General features: G+C 43.6%; 1 protein-coding gene across 3 annotated transcripts; it reads left to right on the top strand.

Moving 5' to 3' along the window:
• Positions 1-836: 836 nt before the first annotated feature.
• Positions 837-10310, top strand: LOC148116017 (uncharacterized). 3 transcript variants are annotated; one of them, XM_087884662.1, is made up of 7 exons: positions 893-958; positions 1405-1497; positions 2392-3019; positions 3167-3299; positions 3468-3553; positions 4556-4682; positions 6182-10310. In XM_087884662.1, exons 3-7 carry the CDS (start codon positions 2609-2611, stop codon positions 7786-7788), a joined length of 2364 nt encoding a protein of 787 aa, XP_087740788.1. In that variant the 5' UTR covers positions 893-958; positions 1405-1497; positions 2392-2608; the 3' UTR covers positions 7789-10310. The 3 variants fall into 3 exon arrangements, with proteins under 3 accessions (XP_087740787.1, XP_087740788.1, XP_087740789.1); XM_087884663.1 differs by having other exon boundaries at positions 1405-1529; XM_087884661.1 differs by lacking the exon at positions 1405-1497 and having other exon boundaries at positions 837-958.
• Positions 10311-14979: the final 4669 nt, after the last annotated feature.

Raw genomic sequence — 14979 nt, 5'->3', positions numbered from 1 at the left:
ACTCCATTTCTACCACCACCTTGTCCATTGACCAATAATTGATGGCCATATTCGCCTCTTGGTTCATTGTTAGGTCAGGATCTTAGGTTCGGCTGCTCTCTTTTTCAGTTTGAGCATTTTTATAGATGCCTCCCTTCTCCTTCATTGCTTTTATGAGGGAAAATTTTGAGGGAAACTCCATTTCTACCACCGCCTTATGTATTGACCAAAAGTTGATGGCCATATTGGCCTCTTGGTTCATTGTTAGGTCAGGATCTTAGGTTCGGCCGCTCTCTTTTTCAGTTTGAGCACTTTTACAGATGCCTCCCTTCTCCTTCATTGCTTTTATGAGGGGAAAATTTACGAGGGAAACTATATTTCTACCACCGCTTTGTCCATTGACCAATAGTTGATGGCCATATTGGCTATTGGTTCGTTTTTAGGCCAGGATCTGTCCCGGGTCAAGCTCTTCTCCCCTCAGCGTTGCCAAACGACGCGTCTTCGGACAATTTTTCCCTTCAAACTCCTTGAAGCTCCTCTGCTTCTCCCCTGCTGAGTCCTTTTTCCTGCTCCCCAACTTCTAGCGTCACCCTTCGAATGAGACCTTGGCTTCCACTCCATCCGGCCTCCTTTGAGCGGGTTTAGAAAGCCTCTCGGTCTGAGGGAGCTGCGGGGAGCGAACTTCCCGCGGCCGAGAGAAGAAGCGAGCCAGGATGAAAAAACTTCGGGAGGGCGGCAGGCAGTTTAGTCTGCACAGCAACCGCAGACGCCTTCAACCGCTCTGCATTCCTATTGGCCAATCGTCCTCCCCCTCGGCCAATCCCGGCGCGGCTGTGGGAGGCGGGATCCTAGACGAGAAAGCGGCCCGCCTACCTACCAGGCGGTTGGAGGGCTCGGCTGCCTGTCCTGCTGGAGGCTGGACGCGGGCGGAGCCGGAAGCAGGAGGGTCTCCTGGATTCTTTAGGGGTGGCTGGTGCAGGTGAGTCCTGGATTCGGGGTTCGCTCTGGATATCCGGGGACCTCCTCTAGTCCTGGCGGAGCAAGCAGGCTGCCTCTCCCTCTCTGCTCGCTCAATGCGGAGTGACTGTACCTCCTCCCGGGGAGGGGGAGGGGGAAATAGCTCGCCCTGTGATGCACGCGAGACCTGGTGTCCCTTCCCTGCTAGAGTCCCCACCTCCCCCCGCTTTAGATTCAGAAAAGGATCTCCAATACTGTGATTAATGTGTGTGTGTACATTGTGTGTATGTGTGTGTATGCATATATATGTGTGTGTGTGTGTGCCTATTCACTCACACAAACACATACTGGTATATACATATACATACATATATACATATGTATATATGTATACTCGTGTGTGTATATACACACATATGTATATAAGGTAAAGGTAAAGGTTCCCCTCACACGTGTTGTTCTGACTAGGGGGAAGTGCTCATCTCCGTTTCAAAGTTGAAGAGCCAGCGCTGTCCGAAGATGTCTCCGTGGTCATGTGGCGGGCATGACTAAAGACCAAAGGTGCACGGAATTCTGTTACCTTCCCACCAAAGGTGGTCCCTATTTTTCTACTTGCATTTTTTACATGCTTTCAAACTGCTAGGTTAGCAGAAGGGAGCTCACCCAGTTATGTGACACTAGGGATTCGAACCGCTGAACTGCTGACCTTTTGATCGACCAGCTCAGCGTTTTAGCCACTCAGCCACCGCGTCCCTTACTATGTGTGTGTGTGTGTGTATGTATATGTATATATACATACACATTAATTACAGTATTGGAGCTCCTTTCCTGGATCAACAGAGCTGGGGGGGGACTCTGGCAGGGAAGGGGCACCAGGGCTTGCAGGATAAATAATATTTAGAGAGTGGGCATCAGAATTTTCACTGTTTAATGTATGGCAGTGTATTCACCAAAAAAAGTGATAATAAAAGTTATCTAATACTGCAGTTCTCCTGCCTCTCTGGAGCACCACTTCGGGCCTCGAGGCTGCTCCAAGCAGGAAGATGGCTGAGCTGGGGAAGTTGCTCTGCTGGATCTGCCCAATAGCCCCAACAATCTGAGAGAAAAATACCCTTGAATATTCTATCTTCACAGTGGCTTCAAGGGATGACATGAAAGGCAGGAGATTACCAACAAGGAATTACTTGGAAGGGAGTTTCAAATGATGTCTGGAGATTCTCAGTCATCCAAGTTTTGGTTGTCCCTTTTTGTTTTGAAAAAGGCAACTGGAATTACTTTGTTTTTGCTTCAAGACATTTCGCTTGTCATCCAAGAAGCTTCTTCAGTTCTTCAATAGCTTCTTATGATGAGAAGCAAAACATTTTCAAGCAAAAACAAAGAAAGTCCAGTTGCCTTTTGAAAAAAAGCACCTTTGGGACAATATATTGATGGTCTTTTCCATTATTTGCATTGTAGGTTGGGAATATGAGGCAGTTTGTGCCTTTAAAAGTCTTCCCTTTACAAAGGCAAGAAGAGTCAAGTGGTAAAGATGAATCAGTGGCCTTCTTAAATTCATCCTTACAATTTTTATAAATTTGTCCTGAGAACAAAAGAATAAAATTGTACACCTGAGAACGAAAGAAGCTTTAAAGACTTCCGCTTTTGAGGAATTACAGTTGAGCCCAGAGGGAAAATGAACAGAGGAAGAGTGGCTTCGGAAGGACCGGCACTTTGTGGTTCTCTTCATGTGGAAGGCAGTGCGATAATTCAAGAAAAGGCCATATTGAAGATCCAGAATGAAGAAACAGTCAGTTTCCATGCAAATAGACGACCTTTTAGGGAGCTCAGTTATCAGGATGCTGAGGGCCCCCGAGGACTCTGCAGCCGCCTGCATCACTTTTGCAATCGATGGCTGAATCCAGAAAAGCACACAAAAGCCCAGATACTGGACATGGTGGTCCTGGAGCAGTTCCTAGCCATTATGCCACCGCAAATGGGGAACTGGGTGCGAGAATGCGAACCTGAGACCAGTTCCCAGGCAGTGGCCCTGGCTGAAGGATTCCTCCTAAACCAGGCAGAGGAGAAGGACCAAGGAGAGATGCAGGTCGGTTTCAAGGGGGGTGGGTGAGGCGAATTAATCCAGCCTTAAATATTTGGGGTATTTTTATATGACGCTACCCAAATGCTTTTGAATTGGGGTGGTTCTGTGTTCCCACGTGCACTTCACACCCTTCTTTGCTGCTCTCCACAGTTGCAGGTAGAGGCGTCCTTCTTGGGGTTAATCACTGAATTTCCTGAGGCAAGAAGGGATCCAGTAAATCTTTGTCAGGACGATTTCCTTGGAGGAATCTCTCCAAAGGATCTAAATCAGGACTTGTCACCAGGTAAGGGAGGATTCCTTCTGATGCAGTGAAGTTCTTCCTCAAACGGTTTTCATTCCTGTTCTTGTAAACAAATGGCCCTGTGATATTTGTTTCTATTTTACCTCTGCATTTATAAAGCATTCTTTTTTTTAAAAAAAAAAATCAATTTCCTCCATCTTTTGGTTGCAGAGAACAGAGTCATATACCAGGTGGTGGTGGGAGAAACATCTCCTCTTTCTCGTGAAGCAGAGACCGATGTTGGGCTTCCAGGGCAGGTAGGACGAAAATTTCCTGTGCCCCAAAATGTACAAATAAGATTAAGGCAAGAAGTATTCAGTCCATCCTCCCCCCCACCCCACTCCTCATTCAACTTCTGTTCCAATGTGAGACCCTTTTCAATTCTGGACATTCTTATTCTTATCTTGGCTTGTCCTTATCTTGGTCAGCTACTTTCCAATAAAAGGATAGAGCTGGAGCAGTTCCGGAGGATGGAAGGCAGAGCTGGAATTGATGGCTCAAGAATGAGTTTGTGATTTGGGCATTCAGAGGCACTGAGTCCTAGGAGATGCAGTGAATTTAATCAACCTTTGGGGACCAAGGTGGTGCCAAAAAATAATGGAGAATGAAATCATTCCCTGTACTCTCGCATTCTGAAACCAGTCAGGAAAACATCTCTGGAGATTCTCAGTCATCCATGTCTTAGTTGTCCCACAGGTGCTTTTTCACGAGACACTGGACTTTCTTTTTTTTCTTTTGAAGACGTTTTGCTTCTCATCCAAGAAGCTTCTTCAGCTCTGACTGGATGGAGGGGAATGGAAGGATTTATACTCCTTGCAGATAGCTGGTCATTTGCATTCTTTTAGAGAGTCATTGAGGCCACTTAAGAGTTTTTTTCTGTGTTGCTACAACACAGTCCTTTCAGCACTTCCAAGAAGGCTCCACACCCATTTGCACTACTGCAAATCTGGGGAACCTGGTGACACAGATAAATCTCCAGATGGCCTCAACAACTGTCTAAAAAGAATGCAAATTGACCAATTTTCTGCAAGGAGTATGACTCGTTCCATTCCTCTCCTTTCAGTCAGAGCTGAAGAAGCTTCTTGGATGAGGAGCAAAACGTCTTCAAAGAAAAATAAGGAAGTCCAGTTGCCTCTTGAAAAAGCATCTTTGGGACAGCCAGGAAAACATTTGCGAATTTAACTGCTTCAGGGGTTTCTGAGAAAACTTTACTTTCCTCAGTCTTTCTATTACTAAGAAATTTTTCCTTTCTCTTTCAGGATCCCATATCCTTCAAGGAGTTGTTTGTCTTCTTCACCAAGGAGGAGTGGGACCTGCTTGATCCCAAACAGAAAGCTTTGCATGGGGAAGTCATGCTGGAGACCTCCTGGAATGTAGCTTCTCTGTGTAAGAAATCCTCTATCCAAATATGGTGTTTTGTAATTGGAAGCCATATGTTGTATGGTTCCTTACAAGGTATTCTGCACCTGAGATACCAGGCTGGCCACTTGAACCTGCGAGCTACAATCCAGACAGTGAGCTTCAAATAGGCAGCCTTTGCAAAGTGCTGCCTGTTCATATTTGATGCTCATTTGTTGGAGGTGGTAGGCACTAGTCTTGGTCTGTATTGACTTTCAAGTATAGGTATCTTCCATACTGGATGTTCTATGTTCAATCCTTTGACTATGCGGTGCATTTAGCTTTGCATAGGCTAGCCAGCAGCTTCAGGAAGGGAAGTCTTACAGAAGCTACACAGGTATGTATTCCTTTTTTCTACATGCTGTCATACTCGAGAGTAGAGGTAGTCCTCACTTAACAACCACTTGTTCAGCAATTGTCAGAGTTATAATGGTGCTGAAGAAAGGTACATTCAACCAGTCCCCAAAATTATGGCCATGGTTCTGCTCCCACAATCAAAATCCACAACCCCAGGAACACTTCAGTTCCCCCACACATCTCCCCTCTTTATATCTTTTTGGCCCCTTGTACTCTGTTGGCCCCCTGCCTTCCTAGATCACCTTTGCTGTCTTCTTGCTTCCACTGCTAGCCAAGCATAGCCAGCATGGTCCTTTGCAAGGTAGCTGCTGGCTGTATAAGGCCTTCTTCTCCAGGTTGTACACAGGTGTTTCCTCCTGAGACATAAATGGCCTCATATTCCGGCAGGCACCTTGTGAAGAGCTGAAAGTTGATAGTGATTTCGATTCTTTAATTTGGAGCAAACGTGTCCATGGATTCATGATGGGGGATACAAAACAATGCACTGCATAGAACATATAATTTTTTTTTAAATGTTGTGATTGCTCAGAGTATTAGAACTCAGGATTCCTCCATTAAATGTAAACATGGGATTGATTGATTGACTAAGAACACATAGATTTTCTCCAGGATGATCTGGGTTTTGAGATCTTACAGCAATAACAATAGCACTTAGACTTATATACCACTTTACAGCCCTCTCTAAGTGGTTTACAGAGTCACCATATTGCCCCCAACAGTCTGGGTCCTCATTTTACCGACCTCGGAAGGATGGAAGGCTGAATCAACTTTGAGCAGGTCAGGATCGAACTGCCGAACTGCAGGCAGTCGGCAGTCAGCAAAAGTAGCCTGAAGTACTCATTCTAACCACTGCATTATCACGGTTCACGACACTACATTCATTGCCACTGTAAGTAAATCCAACTTATTATGGTGGTTCTTCATGCGAAGAAGACTGGCCTTCCAACTTTCCAACATTAGAGCTTTCTCCAGAGACCCAGGTCTTTGTATATGTCTGAAGTAGGATAATTTGAATATGATTGTTTGTGTTGTTTGATTTCTTGGTTGTCCTTAGTATTTTCATGAGTCTTCTCTATGAGAAAGAGAAGGAATAATTTTTTTTCCATGGTTTTTTTCTCTCTCTCCATCAGATAATGAGCGAAAGAATGAGATTTACCAGGAACCAGAAGACAAGCCTTTACAGGTTTTTAAGGTTAAAGTGGGAGAAGAAACCTTCCAAAATCAATGGCAACGAATAAGTGAAGATGGAATCCAATTAAAGGATCAACAGGAAATAAATCCTCCCCCTTTATGTCTGGAAATCTATGATTTGCTGACCCAAGAAGAACTTAATAGAGAAAGGATGGGGCAGTATTTAGACTTTGATAAAATATTTGAAGAACAATCGAACTTCACTCAGCCATGTGAATGGACACAGGAAAGGAACCGGTATGATCAGAATTCCCCATCTTATTGGGGGGATGAGATGGAGAAAAAAACATTAGAATATAAGGATTATGAAAACAACTTCAACTACCTCCACAAGCCTATTTCCCATGAAATGAACCACATCGAAGAGAATCCATACAAATGTATAGTTTGTGGAAGGAGCTTTGCAAGGAATGATAGACTTATCACCCATTTAAGAAGTCATACAGGGGAGAAACCATACAAATGCACAGAGTGTGGAAAGTGCTTCACAAGGAACGATAAACTTATCGCCCACATTAGAGTTCACACAGGGGAGAAGCCATATAAATGCACAGAGTGTGGAAAGAGCTTCACAAGGAATGACAAACTTGTCAACCATATCAGAATCCACACAGGGGAGAAACCATATGAATGCTCAGAATGTGGAAAGAGATTTACAAAGAGTACAGATCTTACTGCCCATAAAAGGATCCACACAGGGGAGAAACCCTATAAATGCAAAGAGTGTGGAAAGAGCTACAGTCACTCTAGTAATCTGAGTACTCATAAGAGTATCCACAAAAAGGAGAAACCACATAAATGCACGGATTGTGGAAAGAGCTTCATAAGGAGCACAGATCTTACTTCACATAAAAGAATCCACACGGGAGAGAAACCACATCAGTGCAAGGAGTGCAGAAAGAGCTTCACTCACTATAATACACTTACTTCCCATAAAACCATCCACACAGGAGAGAAATCATACAAATGTGTGGAATGTGGAAAAAGCTTCAGAACAAACAGTTCTTTAACTTCCCACAAAAGGATCCACACAGGCGAGAAGCCATATAAATGCATAGAATGTGGAAGTAGCTTCAGGACAAGCAGTTATCTTACTTCCCATAAAAGAATTCACACGGGGGAAAAACCCTATCAATGCCCGGACTGTGGAAAGAGCTTCAATCTTTCTAGCACCTTTGCTTTCCATAAAGCGGTTCATACAGGGGAGAAACCCTATCAGTGCATGGACTGTGGGAAGAGCTTCAATCATCCAAGCACCCTCACTTCCCACAAAAGGACCCACACAGGAGAGAAACCCTATCAATGCACAGAGTGTGGAAAGAGTTTCAGTCATCCTAGCACCCTCACTTCCCACAAAAGGATCCACACAGGAGAGAAACCCTATCACTGTGTAGAGTGTGGAAAGAGTTTCAACCACTCCAGCAATCTTGCTTCCCATAAAAGGATCCACACAGGACAGCGGAAATATAAATGCCTGGCATGTGGAAAGGGTTTCACTCAAAGTTCTCACCTTATTTCCCATCAAAAAATCCACAGTGAAGATTAACTATCCTGTTTCCCCAAAAATAAGACATCCCCTGATAATAAGCCCAATTGGGCTTTTGAGCGCATGGAAATAAGGCCAAGCGCTTATTTCAGGGTTCAAAAAATATAAGACAGGGTGGATCTGATCTGAACATCCATGAATGCATGGAAAAAATTATTGACGCGTGTGACAATTCATTTTAGTTTTCCTCCAAAAGAGGTATTTGTATATCCCAATTCACTACTAATTTATTTGTGATCACGCCTGGCTTTTGAGGGTAAGTAATATCCTATCTTTCAAAAACTCTTTGTGCTCAGGAGGAAATAAAAATTTGATTTTCAAGCGGTATGAACAGTATGAACTCTCAGATGATAGGTTTGATTCTGGTTTGAATTTCTTTTTTTTCTTCCCAAGCAATGTATCAATTATTTTATACGTACAATTTTATGAAAGATTTTATTTAAAAAAATAGAAAATAAATCAAAGAGAAAGTTAAAAGTGCAAGAACAGAACAAAGTAAAAGAAAAATTGAAAAAAAGATACAAAGGAGTAGCTTCCTCTTTTTTCCTCCCTATTCTCCCTCCTTCCTTCCCTTCTTCCTATCATGTTGGTAAGTGGGTGCTGTCTGATGGGGACAGGAGTGAGGCAGTGTATGAGGCCAACAGCTATGGAAGTGCAGAGGAACTGAGGGAGGGTGCATCATTTTTCCATTGATCTCCCTGCAAGCTTCTAGTAAGCAAAAACTTGGAAGTTTCCCACTAGCAAAAAGCTAGTGGGAAGGTGACAAGGAATGTCAGCTATCATATACGTTCCTTCCAAGCTCCCTGTGGACTTGTAGGAAGCTGTCGGAATATTGAAAAGGAACATCATCTTACCACAGCTGACCATGGCAGCACTGAACAGTAGCATAATGGCACTAAATGGCAAAAAAAAAAAAATCCGAAATTTCATTCCCTTGGAAGTAATGGGTCCTGGCATTCTGCAAGTTATCCCATTTGAGGGATCTTTGTTGACAAAGTTTTGGCCTGTGATGCAGCATTTCACCCAGTTGAAGGTTACAAAATATCAGACACGAGAGTTTTAGTAGTAAGACTTAAAATGGGTGTGATTACTCAGTGGTTAAAGACACTGAGCTTGTCAGCTGGAAAACTGACAGCCAGTGTTCGAGACCCAATCGTTGCACAATAGGGGTGAGCTCCCATTGATTGCCCCAGCTCCTGCCCACCTAGCAGTTTGAAAGTATGCAACTGCAAGTAGATTAATAGATACCACTTCGGTGGGAAGTAACAGCGTTCCATGCGCTTTTGGCATATATGTAGCCAGTGGTGGGTTGCTTCCGGTTCGGTCCAATTCTATAGAACCGGTAGTAAAACCGGCAGGCTCCGCCCACCCCCTACAACGTCGTCATGGGTGATCTGCGCATGCACAGAAGCATGCGTGCTCCCACTGCAAACCAGTAGTAAAGGTAAGTGGAACCCACCCCTGCATATAGCCATGCTGGCCACATGACCACGGAAAATGTATTCGGACAACACTGATTCTCTCGGCCAAGAAACAGATGGGTACCTCGCCCTAGAGTTGATCATGACTGGACAGAGAAACCTTTACCCTTTTTTTAGACTTATCGGTCGTGTCATAATTTCAGAGAAATTTTCTTACCTAAACACAGAAACTGAATGACAAAACTATGGGCAAAAAAGCAGTGGGTGTGATTTGCAACTTCCTGCTAGCTTAACTGCGTCTGACTGCCCTCCAGCAATCAATGGTGGGGCCAGTTTATCTGGCATCCAGAAGACTAAATTTGTAGATGGCAAAGGGGCAACACTGATGCAACCACAAATTTTCCAAATTTCAATCCCACAGGCGCCTGGATTTTGAATGCATTCTGTAAATTAGCTCATTTGGGGAACCTTGGTTTAAAAAGTTTTGTCCTACAATGCACCATTTTGACCAGTTACAGGTTACCGACACGAGAGATTTTGTAGTATATAGATAACGTCTTTTCTCTGATTAAAGAAGTCAATTTGGTCATCTCAGAAGTTCCATCATTTTCATCAACCATTCTACTGTAGGTAATCCTGAAAATTTTCCATTTTTGTGTATATAATAGTGCTGCTGCAGTTAGCATGTACAAAAAGTAAAATTCCATGACTTTTTCCAACTGTTTGTAGATCATCCCTAAAAGAAATATCTCTGGTTTGTTGTGTATTAATTGTTAAAAACTTCTGAATTAGTATATATATATGGATCCAAAATTTTCTAGATTTCTTACGTGTCCACCAAAGATGATAAAATGTCCTTCATTTGTTCTTCAGATTTCCAACATAATGAAGTGCCTTCATACATTCTAAACAATTTCTGGTGACATACCAATGATACATTTTCTTACAAAAATAATATTATAACAATGTAAATTTCAATTCTTTATACCATATTTTCCCCTCATCTATATTATAACCAATATTTTTAGCCCACTTTTATCATATGTTTTTTCACTTGTTCTTCCATTTCGAATTTCAATAAAACTTTGTACATTTTAGCAATTACAAGTTCATCATTTGTGCAGATCTGTATTTCAAACTAAGTCTTAGAATATTCCTTAATAAATTCTTTTGTGTACTTTAAATCATTCTCTTAAAAAGCATTTTTCCTCAAATGTTTCATAAAATTATATGTCTTGCAATTTGCTTACACTTGAAGCCAAACAGTTGGTTTCCTGTGTAAAATTGGCTGGCCTGTGAACTTCTCTCAAAATGATAGAAACATTTTAAATGTGCAAGAGGCCCTGTATAAGGCAATTTGTTTATGCAGATTAAAGATAGGAAAGATTATAATGTTTGGTGAATATTCATAATGTTGCCTTTTTAAACATACTTATTATGATTAATTACAGGTAGTCCTTGACTTATAACCAGAATTGTGGTTGTAAATTGAGGGAGTCACATGACCGGAAGTAATTTTCCAGCCTTTTTCACTGCAGTTAAGTGAGCACGTCGGTCATTAAGCAAACTCATTCATGCAGTTATGTGATCATTAGGGGATGGCAGCAGACCATTTACAATGACCGAGGGTGCTTTATGGGCTATAACAGTGATGGCAAACCTTTTCGTCATCGAAAAGGTTGCGCAGAAACGTCACATGCGCACGCTCGTCAGGACCGCACTCTGAAAAGACCGAACTTCCGGGTTCGAGCGCGCATGCACACCCGACAATCAGCTGGCCAGTGCACATGCACAAACCAGTTTTCGGCACTGCCGTGTGTGTGAAGGACAGCTGATCGCCCTGCGCGCATGCACACCAGGAACCTGGAAGACAAAACAGGCAAGCCTGTGCATGCCAGGCGACATGGCTTCATGTGCCACATTGGGCATGCGTGCCATAGGTTCGGCATCATGGGGCCATAAGGAACCCATTCTGTGGCTGTCGTAACTTTGAATAGTTGTTAAAACAACCAGTCGTTAAGGGACAACTACCTTTAATATAGGTAATTTAGGAGGAGGATTCAGAAATGAATAGGATATAGAAAAGCCTTCCAACACTGCAGTGACTTAATTGCATACAAAGAAAAGTACAGGTAGCCCTCAACTTTTGATTTGCTCCTGTTGGAAGAAATGCCCATCTTGGTTCAGTTCCAAGTGGGGAGAAAGACACTGGAAACATGGAGGCTGCTTGGAAAGATGGTTTAATGGTGGACAGGATCACATGGGTTTGAAGTCCTGGATAGCTGACCACATGGAGTGGAGAGTGTTACTTATACCCTCTCTTGGGCTTTGAACTTGAGCTTCCTTTTTCCTGTGGCAAGGGCATGTATCCTATTGGTTGCAGACTCCCATGCGGAGTCATGTTTGTCTGAACCAAGTTTGGTTGAACCTTGCTGGGTGATGTAATGAAGGGGCTTGGTTGTGCCATGTGGTGAGCTCTGTTGATAGATAATCCTATCTTGTCCTGGAGTCTTAATCCCAAAACCCTGGAGCTGAGGTCTTTTGTTTTGTAGATAGGCTGGCCCAGTCCTTAATCGGCACCAAATATCTGCTGGGGCAGGGAACTGGGGCTGAGTTTCTGTCTCCAAGAGCATGCTTCTCAATTTTTCATCCAGGGAAATATAATATTTTGTCTTTTTAATATTTCCCAATCCTCTTCACTCCCAATTCTCTTTAGAAGCTCTCTGAACTGTTGGAACCTCAGAATAAACATACAGTCCTAACCTAGACTTGCACCTCACTGGCTCCACCAAAGAATCCCCTCAAGATAAGGGAAAATGCCAGATCCTCTCATAATAATCCACACCGAGGGAGGATCTTCCTTTCTGATTTCAAATGACTTCAGGGCGACATTCTAAATTACACAGCCAACACGCACCTCAGGATCAACGCCCAAGGCAGGAGCACCTCAGGCTGCATATCTAAACATCAAACTTTGCTTGTCATTATGTATACACATCTACTTGTAGACCCCTAACAATGTAGACAACTATTGTACATGGCTGAATGAATAACGTCTAGAAGCTGCCCATTTGTGTTTATTGTACATTATATGTTTATTTGTGAGCCGGCTCAAATTCAGACCAAGTAAATTCTTCTAATAGTAGAATCCTCCTTGGACATGGAGAAGGATGTAGATGTGCCATAATGAAAGGGCACATGTGTTTTCTAAGGGGCTAGTAGAAGAGGGTCTCATCTCTTTGTGAAGGAGCTCCCCCCTCCCAATTGCTGGAAGCAAAGGGGTCGCTGAGAGGGATCTTCCCATAACAGAGCCCTGTCTCTGATTCTTGATCCATCTTCCCAATATATTAACTTTAAGGCACAAGTCTTCTTAAGGGAGTTGCTTTTCCTTTTTTCTAAATTCCAGGAGGGACAGAAAGATAGATTACTCGTTTTTCCACTTTCTCCTCTTCCTCTTTTTCAGGAGCAAAACCAGGATAAATCTGGTTCTGCCTTGATGAAAAGCAAAGGTTGTCCCGAGTAGCTCCATGGAGAGAGAGAGGGCAAATAAATTTAATTAATTAAGGTCATCTAAGTCTCTGAGAAGAGACTGGACAGTCATTCGTCTGAAATGGTATAGGCCAGTGATGGCTAACCTTTTTGCCATCGCGTGCCAGGAGAGGGGGGGGCAGGGGAGGGTCGTGCGCGCACGTGCCCACACGCATGTGTGCGCAACCCCCTCCCCCTCCCCCCCTGACACATGATGGCCTGGTAGGCCCGTTTTTCTTTCTTACCTGGTTCCAGATCCTCTCTGTGTATCTGGGAATGGCGAAAACAGCCTTTCCCACTCCCTTGAAGGCCCTACGGAGACTGAAAAGGCCCATTTCCCAACTCCCGGTGGGACAGGAAGTGACATTTTTTGCTGTCCCCAGCCTCCAGAACCTCTCTAGGAGTCTCTAGGAGCCTCTCTAGGAGTCTCTGGAGGCTGGGGACAGTAAAAAACGTCACTTCCTGTCCCACCGGGAGTGGGGAAATGGGCCCTTTGAGCCTCCGTAGGGCCTCCAAGGGAGTGGGAAAGGCTGTTTCCGCCATTCCCAGATACACAGAGAGGATCTGGAGCCAGGTAAGAAAGAAAAACGGGCCTTCCCGACCCCGCCCCCAGGCCCTCCAGAGGCAGGAAACAGCCTGTTTCCCTACTTCTGGTGGGCCCAGAAGGCCCGAAAATCAGCTGGCCGGCGCGCGCATGCGCCCCAGAGCTGAGCTGGCATGCCCACTAATATGGCTCCGCGTGACACCTGTGGCACGTGTACCATAGGTTCGCCATCACGGGTATAGGCTCTCCTGCTTGAACAGGGAGCTGGACTATAAGACCTCCAAGGTCGCTTCCAGCTCTATTCTATTTATTATTTGCATCTCTTCCACTGCATGCAAATCCTGGACTGGTTTTATCATTAGTGGAGCAAGAGGGGAACAGAAAGCAACTGTCAATAATGGATTTTCTCCTCTTGTATTCCTCCTCAGACTGGGAGCTTTTGCCTATGTCTGTCAGATCTGCCATCTTCAGCTTCTATGCTTTGCAGGCATCCTATCATAAATGCTAGGGGGGGAGGAAAGGGCAATGGAATGTGAAAGTAGAGATGAGAGGGAAGGGAGGAGTGACAGCCTTGACAGAAAACAGGTGTGTGAGAACTGGCATGTACCAGTCTTCAACGACACCTGGTGTCAACTTGCGAAGCATTCCTGACCTGCTCTCGAGTTGCCATCAGCAGGGGGATGGGGAATCAAGCCTCACAGCTGCAGCAAGGAACTTGCATTTCAGTCAAAACAAAGCACATTCCAGCCAGCAATGTCAAGGTCATCTCCACGCAGATCCACAGTGGCCAGAAGGAGGGACTTCTACAACCTGCGAAATCAGTCGGAACCCTGACACCTGGCCTGGGAAAAGAATGTGAAATTACATCAAGCGGTGCCAAACATTTGAACTGTTCCCAGAACATCTAAACGGCACATCATTGGACAGAGATGGACTGCTGAAGTGGGGTGGCAGGGTCAGGGAAAGGGGAAAATGTAACATTTTATGCGGAAATCTTCAGATCTAGTCTCTTTCGCTACAACCACATAACCTTAAAAGAACATATTTATTTATTTATTTATTTATTGAATTTGTATACTGCCCTACTCCCGAAGGACTCAGGGCGGTGAACAGCCATAGGAATAAAACATATAAATACAAATTTTAAAATAGATTAAAATGAATTAAATAATTTGGCTGAACAAATTTAAAACCTCAATAATTTAAAACCAGATTTAAAATTTCCATTTAAAAAGGGGAAAGACTTAGGTCAGGAAAGACTTATATCACTTCAACCAAATGGAGTCGAGGGCCTTTCCTTCCCAAAGTCCTAAGCTGCAGCACGCCTGACACTGTCGGCCACTGTTGGAAGTTGGCCATATCAGGAAAGATTCCAAAGTGGACTAGAAGTATACTGTATTGATCTAGACTGGCTAACATAACCTTCAAAATTTGACTGATTCCCCTTCCCTCCTTCTTACGGAGATAGATAGAGTTAGTTTAAGTTATATTAATAACCAGAATTGTTCTGCTCACAATTTATTTGATGTGCTCCTGAAGATTTCCACTACTGGTAATTATATCTCTAAGAAGAAAAAAAATATAATCTGGAGAATTGTGTCAAAAAATGAGAATGGGACACAATGAATCAATGAAGAGGAATCAAAATGAGATTCACGGTGTTTTGATTTCCAGCATTTCTATTCTTTTTAAGTTGTG

This window comes from Pantherophis guttatus, chromosome 2 (genome assembly GCF_059756535.1).
Source record: "Pantherophis guttatus breed Tessera chromosome 2, ASM5975653v1, whole genome shotgun sequence".
Taxonomy (NCBI): domain Eukaryota; kingdom Metazoa; phylum Chordata; class Lepidosauria; order Squamata; family Colubridae; genus Pantherophis; species Pantherophis guttatus.
This window is presented reverse-complemented; position numbering and strand designations above follow the sequence as displayed.

Bases quoted from the DNA above. Each gene is read 5' to 3' on its own strand.
- LOC148116017 (XM_087884661.1), top strand. From the start codon at position 2,609: ATGAACAGAGGAAGAGTGGCTTCGGAAGGACCGGCACTTTGTGGTTCT. The intron at 3,020-3,166 runs GTCGGTTTCAAG...TGCTCTCCACAG, and splicing joins AGGACCAAGGAGAGATGCAG to TTGCAGGTAGAGGCGTCCTT. The intron at 4,683-6,181 runs GTAAGAAATCCT...TCTCTCCATCAG, and splicing joins CTGGAATGTAGCTTCTCTGT to ATAATGAGCGAAAGAATGAG.